At 42.8% G+C, this 22,715-nt stretch overlaps 1 protein-coding gene across 1 annotated transcript in view; it reads right to left on the reverse strand.

Moving 5' to 3' along the window:
- Positions 1-22,715, reverse strand: part of AGXT2 (alanine--glyoxylate aminotransferase 2) — a 389,079-nt gene that overhangs the window by 167,796 nt on the left and 198,568 nt on the right. The window contains exon 9 of the mRNA XM_086960517.1: positions 14,413-14,505. Within this exon, the coding sequence (XP_086816643.1) occupies positions 14,413-14,505 (93 nt within the window). The remainder of the gene's footprint in view (positions 1-14,412; positions 14,506-22,715) is intronic.

The following is a 22,715-nucleotide window of genomic DNA, read 5'->3' on the forward strand; positions in this document are numbered from 1 at the left end:
CGGGTTGGGTAATGGGAGGAAAAAGGGGATATATACATGTGTTATAGTACATTCTCGAAAGCAACATATATTTCAAACATGTCTAACCAAACGAGTTCTATCTTAACTATCGGAGTGACTGTTGGTGGCTAGAAAATTCTGGAGGCAAGGTGTTGTGCGCATGCACACAAGAGTATAAAACAGCTGAAGATGCAATGAGAATGCCCTGCTGTGCCGATTTGGCGCAGCGAAGTTAGAAGTGACTAAGAACTGATGCTTAAAAATCACAAGGCACAGTGCATTCCATATGTGAGCACGGGTTGGGATTAAAAACCTGCAGAAGTTCAGGCTGTGAAAGATCGGCGTGGCGAATAAGGGTTTGTACAAGGGATTGAGAGTAGTGAAGTAGAGCGATGTAGCGTAATTTATTATGGGCAATTTGTGCGTCGGAAGGCACGGCGTGCTTGTGGTGAATTAAGTGAAGGGAGTGTCAGTGCAGGGTGTCACGATGAAGGTGGCATGACGGTGTTAGAGGCTTACCTCGGGAATAAAATGAGTTATATGGATCAGGATCAGTAGAATGCGCACGTGACGCGCTAGGATAAAACCTGTGGACGAAAGAATTGAGTGAGACCAGGCTCTCTATAAATGGGCGTGAGAAGTAAAAGGTTTGACGGCGGGGACCTTACCTCAGAGGCAATCTTGCTGCTATATGAATAATAGGGAAATGAGGTGCCTGTGAGAGGGAAAAAACAAGGCATTAGGCTCTGGAGAGCTTGCACGGAGCTGGGGGTGTGGGGTTGTGAGCCTGCCATTATGCTTACCGATAATAATTACGGTGGAGATCCTCGATGGGAGTCCGAACCTGCAGTCGAGCCAATGCTCGTGGCGACTGTTTGGCGTGAGGGAAAAGTGCCTCCATTATGAGTAGAGGGAGGTCATGTGACAGGTGTCAGGTGATCATGCGGGGCTGATGATAATATTAACGAGGTAGTGTATGATAGCGGCAGCCATCTTAGAAAGTGCAAATGAGTGAGGGAAAAGTATCCGTGGGGGTAAAACAAGAGAAATTTCGATCGTGTTGGATATGTGGCATACGCAATTAGACACATTTTGCAATAATAATTATACAAACAGTTATTTAAAAGAACTTGTATATAAAAAAATACATTTGAAAGAGACTAGCTAATTGTGGCGGGCATCTTGGAGTGGGGAGGGAGAACACATCGAAGATGCGATCAGGTTGATGAAGTACATGCCGATTTTCAATGGAGCTCAGGCGCATATTCAGACACAACAAGGGGGGTAGAATGAGCAGAATCAAAGTTATACATTTACGAATAAGCAGTTCAGTTAGAGACAAGTTAGAATCAGGGGTTTGGAGGATTGAGTACAGTCAGTGTGAGAGTTCATAGCAGGGAGGTCCAGTCATCAAGGCGGTTGAGGCCCGTATGGATACTTTTTGTTCTCAATATCCATTTGAGTTCCTCTTTGTTCAAAATAGTACTTAGATCACCTCCTCTTGGTGGAGTTTTGATTGCGTCAATGATTGTCCATTTTAGATCAAATTCATTGTGGTCTTTCTCAGTGAAGTGGTCCACCAGTGGCGCGTTGGGTGTTCTGCAATGGATCCTGCTCTTGTTTTGGCCAATTCTCATGCGAGCCTTTTGGGTAGTTTGACCTATATATATTAGCTGGCAGGGACAAAAGATTGCGTATATAACATTCATGCTATTGCTGTTGGTGAAGTGCTGTCTGTGGAAGGTGGTTTGTTCAAAAATAAAGTCTTTGCCCTCAATCGTACAATCACACACGCTGCAAGAGCCACATTTCACATGCCCTGTTAATTGTGAGAGCCCCCACAATTAATTTATGGTTCCTTTTGTGTTCTCAATGGGCAAGGCGGCCCTCATTAGGTGATCTTTTATGTTCTTGGACTTTTTGAAAGCAAATAGAGGTCGCTCAAGGTTTAATGTACCAGCATTGAGTGTAGGCCAGTGGCTTGTGATGCTTTTTTTGATAGCATTGGAGGCAGGTGAGAAAGTTGTCACACATACAAGTCGATTTTGAGCTTTTTTCTCTTTGGGTTCCAGTAAGATTTCCCTGGGACAGTACCATGCTCTTTTTAAGGAGCTGCGGATTACCTTCCTAGGGTATCCTCTCACTTGAAGTTTGGTGCTCAGAGTACTGGCTTCTTGAAGTAGTCATTTTTATGAAAACAGTTTCTCCGGATGCGGAGAAACTGTGAGTAGGGAAGGGAATCCCGTAGCGCCCTTGGGTGATGGCTTTGGTAGTTAAGTAGCGTGTTGCATTCTGTGGGCTTCCTATATAGGCTTGTGACTAGTTTCCCTTCACTATGTTGAATATTGGGGTCAAAAAATGGGATTTTTTGCTTATCGGTGGAAAGAGTGAAATGTAATCCACTACAATTGTTATTTAACCAATAAAGGAATTGTAGTAGTAGGTCCTGGATTCCTGCCAGATGAGAAAGATGTCGTCTATATAGAGAAGTGTGGCTCAGGGGTTAGAGGCGGCAGACCTGGAGCTTGAGTTTGGCCCGGGACCAGGGTTCAATTCCCCGCCTCGGCGGGTCTTGGGCTCAAAAATTCCACGGACTCGTTAATTCTCGCTCCGGTGCCTTCTCGACTCACGGGTTCACACTCTGCGACTCTGGGCAATAGCTTGCTTAATCTCCACAACGGCCCCTCGCGGCGGGATGCCTGGCTTTCACCCTGTGGACACCCTGCCGGGGCCTCTCACAGGGGAATACCAGGACGGGTTCCCTAAGCAAGCGCCAGGATGCCCTTTGGGTGACAGGTTGCGCTATATAAGTACACCTACATTTACATTTACATTTACATATCTCTTCAACAGGGCAATGCCACTGGGGAAGGGATTTATAGAGGACAGGATGCGTTGGCACTCAAGATTATCCATATACAGAATAGCCAAATTTGGAGCAAAAATAACTCCCATAGATGTACCTCTGACTTGCCCATAGTATTGGTCATTGAACAGGAAGAAATTCTTAGTTAAGCATATCTCCAACAATTGCAGGATAAACAAAGTTGGGACCGCGTGGCAACATGGACGTGTGTCTAGGGTTTGCTCTATGACCAATAATGAGTCCACCTAGGGGATATTAGTGTAGAGTGGCTTCACATCCAAGGTGCACAATGTCTTGGATGCGGGGTCAAACGGGTACTCCTCAATCACGTTAATCATGGCCATGCTGTCTCGTATGTAACATTTAGTGTTGGGCACGAAAATCTTTTATGAAGTGGTCCACATATTGTCCTAGAGGCTCCAGGACGGAGCCACATCCCAAGACAATAGGTCTTTCAGGGGGGTTCTCTGTGTTTTTATGAACCTTCGGTAATGTATATATTACTGGGGTCCTGGGGTATTTTGTATTGAGGAATTGGAATTCCTTTTTGTTGAGATATCCTACGTTCAAGCCCTCAGTGGTAACCTTGGTTATAAGATCTTGTATCTCCTTTGTGGGGTTAGTGGGCAGCCTGCAGTAGTGGGCTGTGTTGATAAGTTGGCGTATGATCTCACTTTGGTATTTGTCTTCCTCCTGCATGACCTTTCCACCCCCCTTGTCAGCTGCCTTATTGATTATGGAACTATTTCCCTTGAGATCAGCAAGTGCTTGTTTCTCCGCCAGCGAGATGTTATAGGGGATGAATGTTCTGCTATTTTCCAATTTGGTCAGGTCTTTGAGTACAAGTTTTTCGAAGGTTAAAACTTCGCTGGTGATCATACTCCCCGAGGGGGAGAAGGTGGAGGGTGGCCAGAACGGTGTATTGGCAGTGGGTGGAGATGAGTTGATTGAGCAGAAAGAAACTTTGTAGTCTGATCTTTCTGAAAAATCTCAGGAGTTCAGTCTGTAGTTCAAGAAAGTTGGGCCGGATGGTGGGGACTAAAGAGAGCCCTTTGTTGAGAATTGAGAGTTCATGAGGGGATAGGCAGTGCTTGGTAAGGTTGAAAATAGGAAGCATATCGGTAAGTGGTGGCTCAGTATTAGCAATGGCCATGGTAGCTATGGTGTTAACAGGTGATGTTGTTACCACTGGTAGTGCTGTCTGCGTGTGTGGTTTTCTTCCGGTGGGTTTGGCCAGCGTTGTGGCTGCTTCCCTCAGCCTCTTTTGGGTTGTTCTGTCTGGCCCCTCCCTAAAAAAGGAATTCTGTGAGTAGTATTCTGTCTATCACTATGTTCAGAGTTATCAGAGGATTCTGCAGAGGTAAAAACAAACATAAATGATTGTCAGCGGTCTATGTTAAGAACCTGTCAGTCCCTGACTTAGGACGAGGCCAGAGGTACCGACGGAGAGAGCGGGGCCTCCAATTCCTGAGCAGTGGCCAGGAAAGGTGAGGTTTGCTCCCAAGAATCATTGGGAAAGAATCGATTAGAAACTTGAACCGGACTGAGAGACGCAGGAGACATACCGCGCACAACATCCGGTATCATTTATATTGGTGTAAATACTATGTTTTGCTTAGCACATTTTTCTTCTTTTTTGCAGTAGTGTATTATTAGGTCCTGATGAAAGCCAAAAGGGAATGTTCCTGTGAATTGGCAGAAACACGTTTACCATTATACCATCTTTTCTTGACAGTTATTATGTCAAACTGTCATACACTCTCTTTTTTACCTTGACACTATGATTATTCCCTATTAAAATCACTCCTTACTGTCATGGTAGCCAATTTTAAGTTATACACTTTTTTGTTAACACTTTGTCCTCACCGCAATTAATATCTCACACCATTTCACCCATTATTTGGTATTTTGTGGTTGGATCCATCGCTGGTGGTCTCGGAGAAGAGGAGATTAACACACTACTCCAACAGGTGTGGCTCCCCATTTTGACGAGTATCCATAAAAATCCCAGATGATGATGCTCCGCCATATGGGTGGGCTGATGGGATTCATTTCCTGCACTTAGTGACATTCACATAATTTCAGACACTAAGTTTTCCTTATTCTACCCCGGTTCTTAACATAGACCACTGACAGTCATTTATGTTTGTTTGTACATGATATTTGGGGGAGTAGACTGTCTGGTGTGTCTTTCAACATTAACTCCCCTTAGACCCTTTTCCACTTTCTTGTTATATGATTCTACAGAGGTGTCAGAGAATCCGACGATGTTTTGCCTTCTATTAAATCGTCCCCACGGTCGTTGGTTTTGTGGGCCGCCATAAGATCTATTGGTGTAATAGTCTTTAGCGAGATAGGGGTAGGCTCGTTCCAGGGAGAATGCTTTTATGTCTTTTTTCACCTTATTGTTTTTTTTATTTTGTTCAATTCTATTGAATTCATCAACTGTTTTTGCACCTCCTCTAACAGTTTCTTTCCTTTCGTCGTGGGAACCTGGTTTTATTTGTTTTTCTAGGTCCTGTATTTCTAAGGCGACTTTCTTGAGTTTCTCTGTAGCAATATCTATTCCAAGCACCATCCAGTGCCTGGAACATGTAGTGCTAATGTAGCTGAATCTTGTAGTGTATTTGGGGTTGTCAGTAAACACCCCCGGGATATTGTGGACTGCTGGAGTTATTTTTGCTGGCAGATATTCTGTAAGTAACCTTATCATTAATTCTAATCTCACTGACTTTTTCTTGCTTTTTTTCCAATTGTTTCCCTAGTGAGCTATTTTGTTGCACCGGGTTGTCTGTGATTTCTGAGAGTAAGCAGGGACCTGAAAGAATTGTCTGAATATAGTCCTTGGATTATAGGGGTGTATGGTCAGACATGCAAAATGGAGGGGGAAAGTGTAGGCAAACAAACAACAGTTCTGTGAAGTTAGAGGAGTAAGCGGTATACCCACTAAAAGACATGTGGTAGGGGTGCTAAACCCTTGCAATCCAGTGATTGCGCAACATAGTGTTACAAAGTACAAGGGATACCCAATTGAGCAATTGGTCAGAGACCTTGGGTGCATATACTATTTCAAAGAACAATGGTCCCCAAGCAGTCAGGGATAGTTGCAAGAGATAAATATAGATCAAAATTGGAATCTATATTGTCTGTCCAGCAGACAGGGTTTAATAACATATATCATAGTGTAGTCAGTTATCTCTACAATATCAAGTGGGACACGGCCTGTGTCCTACTACCACATAAAGACAGGTGTGACATACAAGAAGGTATCAGGCAAGAAAAGGCTATCTGCATACAGTCAAAATTTCGCAGATTAATAACTCAGAAAATACACTATTGTGACTTTTCATATAATGCAGTCTAAACATATAGTGTAAAGTGTTGACGGCGTTTCGATCCCCATTCTAGCATAACAGGATCATCTTGTTAAAAAATTTACTGCATTCACTGTGATAAAAATATCTTACAATATTATTTTCTGTTTGCAACTGATATTTTTACAAGACTCCTTTTCTTTTTAGTCCATCTGGTACTTCAAAAACACAAATCCATCCATCCATCCGTCATGGCACATTAGACAGGTAATTGCCTTTTCAGGCTTTTGGACTTACGTTGCTAAACAGATGAAACCAGACTGAGGAAACCAGACTGGAAACACATAACTTCAAACATGGAAAACATATCAACCATGCATAAATACTTCTCAGTGGAAATCCTGGCATGCACATGACCCCACTATCAAACATCTGCCCCCAAATATGCAAAAACCTAGTCTTATGATGAGTGAGAAGTAAGTGGGACAGATTTGAGGAATTTAAAACAGGTCATCATTTTAGTAGGGAGAAGTATTCCCAATAACCTGCGCGTGTGGGCGGGCGCGCACCTCTGTGCTGTGTGTGGAGCCTGCACACACACAACACATCCATCAACTACATTTGCGCCGCTGCTTTTAAGAAGCGAGCAGCGCGAAAATCGGGTATTTCTTTCATACAGAGTCTGCCCGGCTGCGGTGCCTACTGTGTGCTTTTGTTTAAAGTATTTATGTTAATTGCAGCGCTGTCACGTGCTGCAATTAACATGAATACTTTAAACAAAAGCACACAATGTGCCCATCACCCTGCAAGCTGGGCTGCGGGGTGATTGTGTGACTTGGTTAAAGTTTTCAGGTTAATTACAGCTCGAGACGGGCACTGTGATTAACCTGAAATCTTTAACAAAGCCCCAGAATCACCCTGAAGCCAGGCTCTGTCAAGAAAATAAATGCAGCAACTCTACAAACACGACTTGAAAAGCACACGTTGTGTTTGCAGAGTTGCTGTGCATTTCTTCTTAACAGAGCTGTGCTGCAGGGTGATTGTGTGACTTGGTTAAAGTTTCCAGGTTAATTACAGCTCCAGTCAGGCGCTGTGATTAACCTGAAATCTTTAACAAAGCCCCACAATCACCCTGCAGCCCAGCTCTATTAAGAAAAGAAATGCAGCAACCCTACAAACACGGTGTGAAAAGCACACGTCGTATTTGTAGAGTTGCTGAATTTCTCTACTTAATAGAGCGCAGCTGTGGGGTGATTTACACCTTTCTGTGCTTGGCATTGTGTGCCACCCTACTTGTATTTTACTGTTCCTGTCATTGCTTCCAGATATATGATACAACAAGTAACATCATACCCAGGGCTTTAAGTGGGATGAAAAAACTTGAGGGTCTCGCAAAGGTGCATGGCCAGTGTAATTAAGGCCCTGGCTTAAGACACATAAGCTAAAAATCTGTACATAGCATAGCATACTGCCTGACTTGTATTTTGCTGTTTCTGTCATTGCATCCAGATATATGATACGACAAATAATATCATACCTACAAGTCAGGACTATTGGCTTTGTCAATGGTTGTTAGTTGCATAGGTTAAATAAGCAGCAACTATGGCTTGTGTGTAATATTGAAAAGGCTTCAACTTAAAGCCCTGGTGACACCACAACAATTTTGCTGCTCCTGAGTTTCAAAAAGAGAAGGGAAACCCAGAGAGAAAATGTCTCTCTTTAAAGGATTTCCCATCCGCTACAAGTAGGGTGACTAGAGCGTGCGACCCAAAAAACTGGACATTTCGCAAAAATAGAGGAAGGACCACAAATTTATATCAATAAAGTAGCAAATAATGACAGTCCTCATCCTCATAGAAACACAGAACAGCCACTAAGAAAATAAATAAAATGTAATTTTTAAAATCAGCATCATGCCTGTTAACCCCTTCGCTGGGGGGGCCGTGGCACCGCGGTGCTCGTGACAAGCCCAGCTTGTCATGAGTCACAGTGAAGCTGTGCTCATGACGAGCTGGGCTCGTCACGATCCCGCCCACTGATTAATTCGCCCGCACAGGCGAGGAATCAATCGTGCGTGGGCGGACCGCGGCCTTCATGATGAGCCCAGCTCGTCATGAGCACAGCTCCACTGTGACTCATGACGAGCTGAGCTCGTCATGAGCATGGAAGAGGTTAATTAAACTGCTTACTAGCCCTGCTTTGGAACACCAAAAAACATGCCTCTCACTGTTTTTAGTTCACCCTATCAAAAAACCAGGACATGAGCCACCTTTCCCGAAATCTGACAGGACAACTGTTGAAAAACCGGGACAATCCAGGCAAATCCGGGACTCCTGGTCACCTTACCTACAAGGCTCACCAGGCATGACGTCATGCCCTAACTTCTCTACTAGTGAGAATGAGCAGTGTGAGCACGCGCACATCAATGTGCCTGCTGTCACTGCAGTCTGGAAAAAAACAGACTGCCTATGCCAGGGCATAAAACAGAGCCCGATAGAGACTGTTTGGAGGCCCCCTTAAAACAAGCATTGGCATAGCCAATAGGTCTTGCTTTTGGGACCTTATAAGTAGTTAGTTATGGAGCACAATATCCTTGGTGCAACAACATCAACTGTTGCATGGCTAAACACTTATAAGGTCCAAAGGCGAGACCTATTGGCTATGCCAACGTTTGTTTAAATGAGTTCTAGCCACACTGCAAAGCATTCACATTTCTGCATAACAGGGCTACAAAACATAGCCAAAGCCAATAGCCATCACAGGGGGACCTATTGGCCTTTGCTAATGCTTGTTATATAAGCAGTTGCTGAGCCAATCTAGGTGACCAGCTGGGACGGATGGATATGGACACGAACCCAAGAAACAGAGAGAGGGTAAGAGCAGAAGAAAAATACAGAGAAAGACAATGAGAATGATAGAAAGAAAAGAAATATAGACAGACAGAATAGATAGATGGATAGATAGATAGACAGACAAACAGACAGATAGATAGATTGGTGCATACACACTCTTGTTGGAGAGGACCATGCACTCATATGCAGGCAATATCTACATGAACAATGACAACAGGTGTATTTAGTGGTCGAATATAGAGCGTCAGCCCTGCCCCTTTCATCTGAGATGCAATACATAACACATCTAAAATTACCATGATATTATAGCGCACACCTATCATTGTTGAATGGCCGGGTTTGAAACCTGAACGTTTTGGGTGGAGGATATTTTCTTTCAACAGGAAATCGTTGAGTTGTATGTTAGCCAGTTTTTCCACTAGTTTACTCAGCCATGGTAACAGTGAGATTGGTCTGAGGTTAGTAAGTGTGGCAGGATCCGCAATTTTCTTTTTTTGGAGAGGTTTTACTGCCGCAATCTTCCAATTGTCTGGTACGTTGGAGGATTCAAAGGATGAATTGATTATTTGATTAATGGGCGGATTGATAATGTCCACAAGTACCTAAAGTACTCTAGGAGGGCAGGGATCAAAAGGGGAACCCGATTTGCAGGCAAGAATAGCTTGTCTCGACTGATCCATGCTAATCTCTTGGAAGCAGGAGAATATCCCTGTAGTCCATAATGGAACATGCTGATTTATATGAGGGCTGGTCTCAGGGAAGTCCTTCCTTAAGTGAATGATTTTATTTTCAAAATATTCAGCAATTTTTTCACACAAATCCTGTGAGGGTATAATTTTTTGATCAAGTATTTTGGGTTTTGTGTAGGTTTGAACAATATTGAAAATGTTTTTTTGGTTCTCTCCTGATTGGTTAATTTGATTGGAATAGAATGTCATTTTTTCCAATTTGATATTGAGATGGTACAGTCTAAGGGCTATTTTAAAAGGAATCAGATCAGCTGATTCATAACTTCTCCTCCAAATTTTTTCCAGTTTCCTACAATTACCTTGTAATTCCTTTAGTCGGGGGGAGAACCAAAGGGCTTTGTTTTTCTCCTTAGACTGGCCTTTTTTAGGGCGAACAACTGGTGCTAAGTTATCCGCCAGGGATGTCAGCCACTCATTGAGCTTGTCATTGTCAATAGAGGGGATGCCCGTAAAGGTGGGTTTGCTTGCTTCAGCCATTGTTAAGAGCTCGGGATGCTCCAGCATCCTTTTCCACTTGCGGATCGCCTTGGGGTCCAGTAGACCTCGTGAATTCCCTGCTTGAGCTTTATCAAGATCTATTTTAAATGGGATAAATTTGTGGTCTGACCAGGTAAAAGTGGTGGGAGAATCTACGGATAGACTGGTCATATTGGTGCAAATGCCGTCAAGGGTATGTCCGGCGTCGTGCGTGGGACCCTCAATCATTTGTTTCAAACTCATGGTGCTAATAATATCACAGAACTGTCTGAGTTGGGAATTTCCTGAGCTTCAAGATGTATATTAAAATCTCCTAGAATGGTAAAACTAGAATATCTAATCACCAGGGGGCAGATGTTGTCCCCTAGTGTGTCCAAGAATTTGAGGGTAGAGCCCAGGGGTCCATACAGAAGAACACCAGTGAATGTAGAACTACTGTTTAATTGGAAGCAGAAAGGGAGGCTCTCAGCATCTTTTCGTTTTATGGGGTTGATTGTTATAAACTTCAGGTCCTGCTTATAAATTATTGCAAGGCCTCCTCCTCTTTGTGTACTTCTATCCTGTCTGGTCAATGTGTAGCCTTGTGGGAGAGTTTGTACAATATCTGGATTAGAGCACTCATTCATCCATGTTTCTGTGATGAAAAGACAGTCTAGCTCCCCTGTGTTCAGGAGGTCGTGAATATGGAGTGTGTTTTTGCTTACAGATCGTGCATTTATTTGGCCACAATGTAGAGGTTTGTGTAAATTGTGTTTGTGTAAATTTGTGTAATTTCAGTTTTTCTACAGGGACTTGCCTAATACTTCTACTAGAGATGCAGAGGGTAGTTCTACATCCACAGCAGGTTAACAGGCCTTTCATAGCATCAATGTGAAGATGAACATTGCATTTGGTCTCCTGACAGTTTAACTTCAATAGCGCACTACTAGAGTATTGGATTCTTGGGCAGGGACTGACAGCCTATCTGGCCTTGGCCGCATTACGGACGCAGACGGGCTTGCCTTCGGCGCGCCAGCGGCGCGCCCGCTTAGCGCATCCACTGCGCGTCTGGCGTGGCATGTGACATTTATGCTAATCCGGAAGCCAACCACTAGTATTGCGACTGCAGTGGCACTGGAAGTGAGTGGGAATGCCTCATTTGTGACAGCGTTTTTCCGCTCAAACGGCGCAATAGGTTGCGGCGGACCGGAAACGCTGTCCTACAAGTGCTGCGTGCAGTAGTGCAATCACAAGAAACAAGGTACAATTTAAAAGTAAAAACTCTTGTGCAGTTGAAAAATAATGCTGTACTAATCAGTTTCCATTCCAATTCCCGACCTTCTCCTCCTGCGCTGTCAGAATCTCTGTCCTCTGCGCGTCCGGCGAGGAGGCGGTACTTATGCTAATCTGGAAGCCAACCACTAGTATTGCGACCTGCAGTGGCACCGGAAGTGAGTGGGAATGCCTCGTTTGTGACAGCGTTTTTCCGCTCAAACATGGAAGCACATTTAGAATTTGTATCAGTGTGCCTCTGCAGTGCCAGTGACCTGGCCAAAAAGGACATGAAAAAGCTGAAATTGGATCATAAATCCAAAGCTGTTCAAATCAGGGGCCCCGGAAATAATTTTGGCCCTGGCACTCAAAATCCTTAATATGAACACGAAAACCTTAACAAATGTACACAATCACCCCGCAGCCCAACCCTATTAAGAAAAGAAATGCAGCAACATAGCTGCCAAGGTTTCAAATTGCAATATGGGACGTTTTCATAATTTCACTGTAATTATTAGTGCCATTTAAACAGGGCTTTAGTGCTTGTGGCGCCTGCTGTGACAATGTTTGTTGGCGCCCCAATGACCACTTCCGCCACGGATACTCCCATTACCAACATTTAACAGTGACCCTCAAGTCTCAAAAACCCCTCTCTCTTTCATATTTATTTTGTTTAATAGCGCCACACATACCAGTGTAAGGTGTTAAGCACTTTACATCGCATACACATTACACAGAGACACTGAATCATAGTTTTGAACATGCGGGATCACATCAACTCAATGGCTAAAGCAGCTAGATTCCACTTGAGCTATCTTTGGAAACTGAAACCTTTCACTGAAGATGCTGACCTAAAAATGACAGTGCAGGCACTAGACATCTCCAGACTGGAATATGGTTGCTCCACCCTCACTGGTCTACCCAAGATCTCCCTCGCACCCTTAAAAGCTTGCCTAAACGCGGCTGCCAGACTACTCACCGGCACCAGGAAATTCGAACACATCTCTCCACATTTGAAAGCACTGAACTGGCTCCCCATAGAGGCCAGAATTCAGCTGAAATTGGCATGCATCACTCATAAGGCTCTTTACTCAAACTCCCCTGCTTATCTGGAACAAAAACTAGTGATATCTGGAGGGAGCAGGAACTCCCGGTCTGCCAGAAACCTCTTACTCCAACCCGCCTTCCTCAAGAAAAAAAGAACGTATAATAGGGAATTCACAGAGGCAGCCCCTAGAATCTGGAACTCCTTCCCACCCAACATCAGAAGAATCCCCTCTCTCGCACTTTTCAAGAAGGAGGCCAAAACCTTCCTCATGGGTAAATTCCTCGTCTAAATGGCTGACATGCCTGACCAAGTCTGATGTTCCTCAGACTAGTGCTTCTCCGTTAGACCACCAACTCTCCTCGCAGATAACTTTCGGGTCCCTTATTTTTACTTATACTGTTTACTATTTTATTCCTATTATTTGCCGACTTTAAATATGATTGCATTTGTACTGTGTATCACCAGCATTACCATGTTCCCTACACCCCGGCCCATTGCCATCCCCCTGTACAGTTCTGTATGTATTTCATTGCACCTTAACGTTTTTTGTACTCCTCTGTATATCCTATAAAGCGCTCTGATACCCTCACGGGTCAAGTTCGCGATCTATAAAACACAAAAAATAAAAATAAAATAAAGAATAAATAGTGTGTAAATCAATGTATAGGAAATGTTACATCAGGCAGAGGAATACAATGTCTCTTCTTAACAGAGCTGGGCTGCTAGGGTTTTAAGCAAACATTTGTAGTGATATTTGAGGCTGCACACACACGCGGTGTGGTACCTGGTGCACATAGCCAAGGCTGAAGCGAACAGAGATCCAACACTGCCGCACACAGAGGAAAAAAATTAGAGGGAACATTGGTAGGGAGATTTTTTTTTCTCAGCAGGAGGAGCATATATTTTATTACTTTTGTAGTCTATTTTTTTCACATGCTGGAGCAGGGAAAGCTTCTTATACAATTGCACAGCCATTTCCTCTTTACTTCAGAACCAGAAAGGCAGGATATGCTATATACTCGGTAAGGGGCCACACCAAGCCCACTCTCGAAGCTTTCCACCACTAGGATTAAGTTCAATGTTCTGTGCACCTTCAGCTAAGCATACTGGGGCAAAACTGAAACATTTACACGGCACTGTATTCCGCAGGTAGATTTCTACATGTTCCAGGACTGAGACTCTGGAGCGGCCTTAAACCCAGCCTGAGAGCTGAACAGAGTCACATGAAGTTGGGAGCGTCCTGAAAACTGCATTTTTTTTTAGAACTGCCTTCACTGGAGATGGACTTGGAAAGTGTAGTGTTGAGAATATTGAGCACGAGGCCTGCTGTACCAATCCCTGTTCACAATTATCCGTTCAGAGTGGCCTACCTAATGAATATTAATTAGGCCCCTCACTATTTCTGACCCACTATACATGTATGGGTGGGTACCTGGCAAGGGGCAGCAGACCTCTGTCTTCATCCCTATTCTCAAACAGGAATGTATACCTTGCCCCTTGAAGGGACAGTTGATGTTCATGAAGATATAGGGATGGCCAGGCAGTGGCTGCCTTACACAAATTTTTTTTAAGAGAAGCAAGAGTAGAAGTACTACAACTTGATATGAGCACAGAAGCAGGAACACATTACCATCTTTTTGCAGCTAACTTCAATCGTGTGCAAAGAGGTCTGCGAATCTGACACAAAGAAACAACACAATGAAGGAATGACATGTGATGGGGCTAGGTTACTCCTTGAACTGAAACCACAATTAGCTACTGGTGGAAACCAGCGAAACATGGTTAGCACTCTCGGGGTTTCAAAGAGTGCAGTTTATAGGGTACCAATTCTATAATCCTATGGACAAAAACTCACCTCATCTGCAATGCAGACTCCTCCCCTCTCTCGTATTAGCTTGTAAGCCTCCTTTAAAAATCCTTTGGGATACTGAACTGTTCCGCTATTACCCTGAAAAAGAAAAACGAAGTGGTAGCCAATCTGCAGGGATTACGCATTTTGCAGCTAAGAGGTTTTTAACAGTACAACAATTAATGTCACTCCATCTTCAGCCTCACTTTCTCTTCCAAACTTAAATCAATCCAACCATCGAAGTACAAGAAAATATCACTGTGCCGAGATTCATACGGATCTTATAGTGTGTCACAACTTTTTTATTAACGAAATAAATGTATTATAGAACTTGATGAAACGTGTACATTTATAGGGGGGATCACCCTAGGGCAGTTCACAAAGAAAGCAGTTATCTTTTTAGTCATAGGGTGATGCTTACGATTCTGAACATTGCTATATTTTGGGAGGTTCACAAAAATCCGAGCTGTAAGTACACCAACCAAGGAACATTGTTGTCCATACCCATAATCTTTTTTTTTTTGTTTAATACATTTTTATTGAAAATTTTTGCAAGTAAAACAGAATACATGCCATAAAATGGAAACATATGAACTAAAATAGGGAATTACTATCAGGCATCATATCATGTGATGAAATACAGCAAAACGGGAGACGCAGAGGAAGGGGAAGGATAAGATAGAAGGAAAGAAAGGAAGAAGAAAAGAAAGAAAAGGAAGAAAAGAAAGGAAAAAAGAGAAAGGAAAGAGAAGAGAAAATGAAAAGACAGAAGTTCTGTTGGTTTATCTCTGGGTAGGGATGGAAAAAACACTATTGCTTTAATTTTCTTTATATATTGCCTTGTAAAGCCCTATCAAACATGGCAGTGTTTGATGTTTCTACACCCAATTTTCATCAATAACGTTATGTGCACAAATTGGGTCCATAACAACATTTGGAATTTTTGTGAATACCCAAAATGTTCACCTTCCCAGTGGCCACCACACATCCTGGAGCACACCCATGTTCACACGCCTACCCTATAAATTTAAAGTTGATTTTCGAGCACAATTATGAGTAGATCATAATTACTGTAATCATGAGGTGCCATTGGTGTCCACAGATGGAACTCTTAAAGCACCCAAGTTGAAAGTGGGTGTGCAACATTGAGACACTAGCATTTATAAATTTACTCCATTGATATTTTAGTTTGTGTTTACTGTTTTTATACTTAGACGAAACCAAACTAATTTGAGACCTACATTTACAGCTGGACATCAAATAAATTAAAACGCCACAATGTAAAGTGATACTATACTGGTACCAGCTCACCTGTTTCCATCTCTGGAGCACCATTTTCGCCATAGAGTGTATATATATATATATATATATATATATATATATATATATATTCACTGAAAAAACCATAGGTTATAGACCATATATAGTTAGGAATTCGCATTTACAAAACCTTATTTTACTCACACAAAACCATTGAAATTCCATATATAGTTAGTTGCACTAACTATATATCGCGCACCCGCAATCCACTGCTGATGATGTCAAATATTACATCATTCATGACATGGTCAGTGACATCACTGATGACATCACTGATGACATCTCAAATGACATCACTGATGACATCTCAAATGACATCACTGATGACATCACTGATGACATCTCATTTGACATTACTGATCACATCACTGATGATATCATTCATGTGATAATACGATGAACCTCTTCAGACTCTAATATAACCTTAGATACAATCAGTGTAAACAGACACTCACAGACTGTCACTCATCCATGGAGTTACTCACACACCTAGTCAGTCATGCAAAGAATAAATCACACCTCCATTTCCTCAACTATACAGTTATACAAACTTTACTTATTCAAACATATACTAACACATATTTACTCTCTTATACAATCCCTGATACAAGTTCACAATGATCCATACAGCCACTCACACATTCACTGGCTCTTATGCACAGTTATTTATATATGTCAACTCTCACCTGTACTGTGTTTTACAAATGTACTTACTTTGACATGTAGCACTGAGATATCCATTCACTCACCAATACACTCATGCACACAGTCAACCGCCCATACAGCTGTTTCCACATGCACTTTTGAAACCATACATCTAGTGAATCAACTGCTCACACATCTATGCACAGAGTCATACACCTCCCAGCCACCCACACACACACTCAGTCTCCCATACAAATACTTGGGCAACCAATCAATAACCCATATAGTTACTCATATAGCTACTTATCAACACATGCAACAGTTTACAGAACAACAGACATAATGATGCACAAATTAAGACAGTTTAGTCACTATCCCATGCACTCAGTGAGACACATTTAATCACTCACTCATACAGTCAGTCATGCACCTACTAAATCCTTCATCCAGACACTTATACATCCACTCATTCTTCAATATGTAAGACATATTTTAACTTTACAGAAACATACAGTCACTGGATGTTGTCATCAGTGATGTCATCAGTGATGTCACTGACCATGTCATGAATGATGTAATATGTGACATCATCAGCAGTGGATTGCGGGTGCGCGATATATAGTTAGTGCAACTAACTATATATGGAATTTCAATGGTTTTGTGTGAGTAAAATAAGGTTTTGTAAATGCGAATTCCTAACTATATATGGTCTATAACCTATGGTTTTTTCAGTGAATTTTCAAGGTTTTGTAAATGCTAATTCCTAACTATATATGGTCTATAGCCTATGGTTTTTTCAGTGAATATATATATATATACATACATATATAAACATATATCATCTGTATATCTATATAAATACAAACATAAATGCATGCATACATATACTTATATGCATACAGATGCATGTTATTTACATGAAAGTTGAAAAAACACTAATAAAAGCAAAGCTAAAAAGCCACCTCATTACAAACAGAATGGCTTTAACTTAAACGAGGGCGAGATCTATTGCATTTTCAATGCTTGTTTACTTTGGTTCCATCAAGAAGGCATTCAGATGTGTCACACATTTGCCATAAATTCTGAATGTTAGCACTCTAGTTGCACATTAGATCACTGTAGTAAAGCTACTGCTCACCAGGGACGTCTGCTGCTGGTATTCAAAGTGCATGTTTCAGTCTGCATGTCACAATTTTTTTAATGAAATAGAAGAGTATTTGAGAAGTCACTCAAAATGATCCCTCATTTTTCTTTCTGAAGCACTAATCATACTTTATATGGCAAAATTAACCCCCTCATGTTGTTCCTTTTTAAATTGAGTGTTTTCAGACTTACCACTTCATTCCAATCAAGATGGCTTCTGGTGTGCCATACTTTTGTCATAAGTAAGACTGTTAGCGCTCTAGTTGTTCTTTAGAACACTCTGGGACATTCTGTCATTGGGCTATACTTGGGGTGCATCTGGGTGATATTTGGGCTACATTTAGGCTCTTTTGTCTCTGGTGGCCATCTTGGGAGACTGTATGTCAGAATTTTTTAATGAAATTGAAGAGGGTTTGAGAAGTCACTCAAAATGTGCCCTAATTTTTCTTTCTGCAGCACTAATCATAATTCATATGGCAAAATATACCCCCTCATTTTGTTCCTTTTTAAATTAAATGTTTTAAGAGTTACCACTTTATTCCAATCAAGATGGCTTCAGGTGTGCCATACCTTTGTAATAAGTAGGACTGTTAGCGCTCTAGTTGTTCTTTAGAACACTCTGGGACATTCTGTCATTGGGCTATACTTGGGCTACATCTGGGTGATATTTGGGCTACAGTTGGGCTCTTTTGTCTCTGGTGGCCATTTTGGGAGACTGCATGTCAGAATTTTTTAATGAAATAGAAGAGGATTTGCAAAGTCACTCAAAAAGGTGCCCTAATTTTTCTTTCTGCAGCACTAATAATACCTTCTTTTGCATAATATACCCCCTCATTTTGTTCCTTTTTAAATTAAATGTTTTAAGAGTTACCACTTTATTCCAATCAAGATGGCTTCAGGTTTGCCATACCTTTGTAATAAGTAGGACTGTTAGCGCTCTAGTTGTTCTTTAGAACACTCTAGGAGGCTGCAGTAGAACACAAAGTAATCAACTGACAGTCTCTGTCCTTGTTGGATGTACATGTTTTACTGAGAATGTCAGACTTCATTTTCACATGACTGAGAAAGATAATGTGAATTTACAGAAAATATGCTTTCAGTTTAGCTTATAGATCCCCTTCCAAACCACTGTGCGAAAATCATGAGATATTAGTTTTCTTTCAAACAATATTCATGATATCACAGCAGAAGGTTTTTTCACATGGTAAAATCACCTTAGAACCCACCACAATTCCTAAAACGTGTATGGTACCATCAACAAATGATTTATAATGTAACTAAAGTCCTAAAACCCTCTATTAACTACAATGCTTTTTAAAGAGGTGCTATCATGTATATTGGTCCCAAGATGGCTGCCAACACTTCTTGGATGAAGTGCTGACAGCCAATCAGATCAGATGTGTGGTTAGGCTCCGCCCAGATATATATCTTTTTTTGAACCTAAATTACTCAAAATCCACTGGAGCACATATATTGAGACCTAGCAAAGGCACATCGGGCTAACAGTCCCTACAATTTTGCCAAGTTTCGTGCAAATCCATTCAGCCGTTTGAGCCAAAAGTGAGGCCAACCGCCCTATGGAAATTAACATGGGAAAAACGCGTTTTGGGACCCCCCTTTTTTCTCGGCCCCCCGTTGATGAAACCCCCCCAAATTGTCAGGGGCTGCTCAGAAACAAAATGTTCCATTTTCCTGAAAATTTCAGCCAGTAGGTAATATATATATATATATTATATTACCTACTGGCGTTCGCCAGTAGGTATATATAGTTAGGATTTTTTCCCTATGGGATTTTTGAAAATTCTATGTCTAATAACTTTGGCGTTTGTGGACGGAATCGGCTGAAATTTTCAGGAAAATGGCACATTCTGTTTCTGAGCAGCCCCTGAAAATTTGGTGGGGTTTCGTCAAGGGGGGGCCGAGAAAAAAGGGGGGTCCCAAAACGCGTTTTTCCCATTCATTTTTCCATAGGGCGGTTGGACTCACTGTTAGCTCGAACGGCTGAATGGATTTGCACGAAACTTGGCAAAATTGTAGGGACTGTTAGCCCGATGTGCCTTTGCTAGGTCTCAATATATGTGCTACAGTAGTTTTTGAGAAATTAACGTTTAAATCAAGATATATATCTGTAACAGCGCTCCAGGCTGCGCTCCGGTTCGCTTACTTTTCTCGAAACGGAACTTTGAGCGCAGAAAGCTGATTGGCTCTCCGGTGTCTGTCAACATTCTAAACAGTCCGGAGCGGCCGCCATCTTATCTCTCGGTAGGATCGAGAGAGAAGAAGAGGTGAAAAACGAAGGGGGAATTTAATGAAAGGGGGCAAGGTATACCCCTCTTGACCCCCTAGGAATGTTGTTGGGGTTATTAAAGGGTCCCGTGGGGAAAATAAAAAAAAAATGATTTTTCACGGTAGAAGCGCTTCACGGGCCGCGAACTGGGCCGCAAACTGGTAGCGAAACGGGAATTCGCCATTTTGTGCTTCGTTAATTAAATTACTAGGTATAAGGGGGTGCGGGAGACGTATCCTAATCCCCTATGTTTCATGAGGGTGGCTGAGGAGGCTCATATATGTTGATACATCTCTTCCAGCGGCTGTGCGTGAGCTTTTTATTTTTTTTGCTGCGTGACAGTCCGGAGCGGCCGCCATCTTATCTCTCGGTAGGATCGAGAGAGAAGAAGAGGTGAAAAACGAAGGGGGAATTTAATGAAAGGGGGCAAGGTATACCCCTCTTGACCTCCTAGGAATGTTGTTGGGGTTATTAAAGGGTCCCGTGGGGAAAATAAAAAAAAAATGATTTTTCACGGTAGAAGCGCTTCACGGGCCGCGAACTGGGCCGCAAACTGGTAGCGAAACGAGAATTCGCCATTTTGTGCTTCGTTTTAATTAAATTACTAGGTATAAGGGGGTGCGGGAGACGTATCCTAATCCCCTATGTTTCATGAGGGTGGCTGAGGAGGCTCATATATGTTGATACATCTTTTCCAGCGGCTGTGCGTGAGCTTTTTTTTTTTTTTGCTGCGTGACGTCTGTTAACGTTCGATTCGATGGAAATCAGGAAGTGTTGACCGCCAATTTGTCACTGCGATAAAATATTTTGTTATAAATGAATCCTTATTGATAAACATTGTCTGCGCCATCTTGCCTTTTTTCCAATGCCACAATTTTGTCGTGCACGGCAGCCATTTTAGATGCCAGGCTGGTCCCAGGCTATCACCTACCCCTGCGGATGTAGTTTATGGCCCCAGCTAAAGAGAATCCAGACATGCCAACCCTCCCAATTCAGGCGTGAGACTACTGATTTCAGTGCTAGTCTCCCGCCTCCCGATTTCTGCAAGCAAAAACCCGGGGGCATATTACCAACAACTAGCGATAATTTTTGTCTCTAACTTGTTTAGAGACAAAAATTATCGCCGCACATCGGCGATTTTTATCGCAGATAAACCTTGCTATTAGCAAGGTTTATCGCAAATGCGATAAAAAACGGCCGCAATGCATGAATATCGCTGAAAAGTCAGCGATATTCATGTATTATCGAGCAAATGCTCTTAGCCATGTTATCCACCTCCCATTGGATAACATGGCTAAGAACTGCTCAGGGCACTATCACTGACATGCAAAGCGGGGCCCACGATGGTCGCTATCTCCTTTTAGCTGTCACTAACTGGTGTTAGCGACAGCTTGGTAATAGGGAGATAATTTTATCTCCGCTTTCATGGCTTTTAAAGCCAAAAAAGCGGAGATAAACCCCCTTGATAATATGCCCCACGATTCCTCGGGGGTTTCAGCTGATAGGGCTTGGTATTGTGTTACGTGGTAATTTTTCCAGGAAACGTCAGAGGGTCGATGCAGGTGTTCTAGAAGAGGTGATAAACCATTTAAGCCTCATGAACAAGCGCATGGTCTTTTAAAGATTTGTGAAGTACTCGGGGCGGCGGTGTGTGTGTGCCCTCTTTCAGGAGCGGGCGGGGGGGCACTGCCAGCAACTTGCCAGGTCAGGTAGTGTTCAACACGTGCATCACCCTTTCTCTGCCTGCTATTGCGCTCCATGCTTCGGAAAGGTAAGAAAAAGAACGTGCATTTGAGTTTGAAATGTCCGATCCTGTAGCAGTACACTTGCAAAGCCCACACATGACAATAACCCGATTCAAGGCCCCATTCACCCGTTTTTAAAAAAATTTATAACACTCCAACAAAGTAACATTATAAAACTTTATTAACTTTTAAATATAATGAACGGAACAAAAACTGTAAAAACATTTAAACATTTTTCACCCAAAAAAGCAACAATGGTCAGAAGCTGTCTTTTGTGCGAATAGTCCCAAGGCAGCACAACGTGCAGAGTTCTGGACGGCACCCAGGTGATGTCGCCTGGGTGCCGCACTGGTTTTGGGATCCTACAATGCTGCTCCGAAAATTGGCGTGGGGCGTCCCGGGTGGTGCGGGGGGAGGCCTCGTCAGTAGCGGTCTGTTGTGCGAATAGTCCCAAGGCAGCAGAACGCGCTGAGATGTTGATGGCACCCAGGTGATGTCCAGTAAACTGCTGCACTGGTTTTGGTATCCTACAATGCTGCTCCGAAAATTGGCGTGGGGCGGCCCGGGGGGGGGCGTGGGGGAGGCGGCGTGAACGGGCCTCCCCAGGTGGCGGCCATCCAGCTGAGTTGCGCCCGCTCTTGCGGCTACAGCGTCTCGCTCACCATGTTGTTGAGTTGCTCCCACTCTTGCAGTGCAGCGATAGGCGGCTGCCACATGACTCTTAAAATGGCGGCCGGCTCTTCGGTTTTGGGCCTGGTCCACTGAAATGGCCATGGGACACCTTGGAACTCGGACGCTTGCCTGCTAGGGCTTGGGCTCCATTCTCGAAAAGCGTCCCCTCAGCCGTGAAGATTCTACAAAAGTCTTGGGGGCCCCCGACTCCCGCAGGCTTCCGGTGGGGAGCGTCTGCCATGATTGCTCGTGGAATGACCACGACGGAGCCACGAGATGGTGGTGCTCTCATGCTGACGCCAGCTTCAGACTGAATGATCCAGAAACAAGGTGGGGCTTTCATCGTTTGGGAAAAAAAAATGTTCTAAACCAATGAAAAGTGTTATTTTTAGGTCATATGACCAAGCCTTCCATCTTTAGGAAACCAAAAGTAAAATGAACCAATGAAAAGTTTTATAAACAAGTCACATGACCTGTTCTGCGGCATAGGGCTACAA

Source organism: Lissotriton vulgaris, chromosome 3_1, assembly GCF_964263255.1.
Source record: "Lissotriton vulgaris chromosome 3_1, aLisVul1.2, whole genome shotgun sequence".
Lineage (NCBI taxonomy): Eukaryota > Metazoa > Chordata > Amphibia > Caudata > Salamandridae > Lissotriton > Lissotriton vulgaris.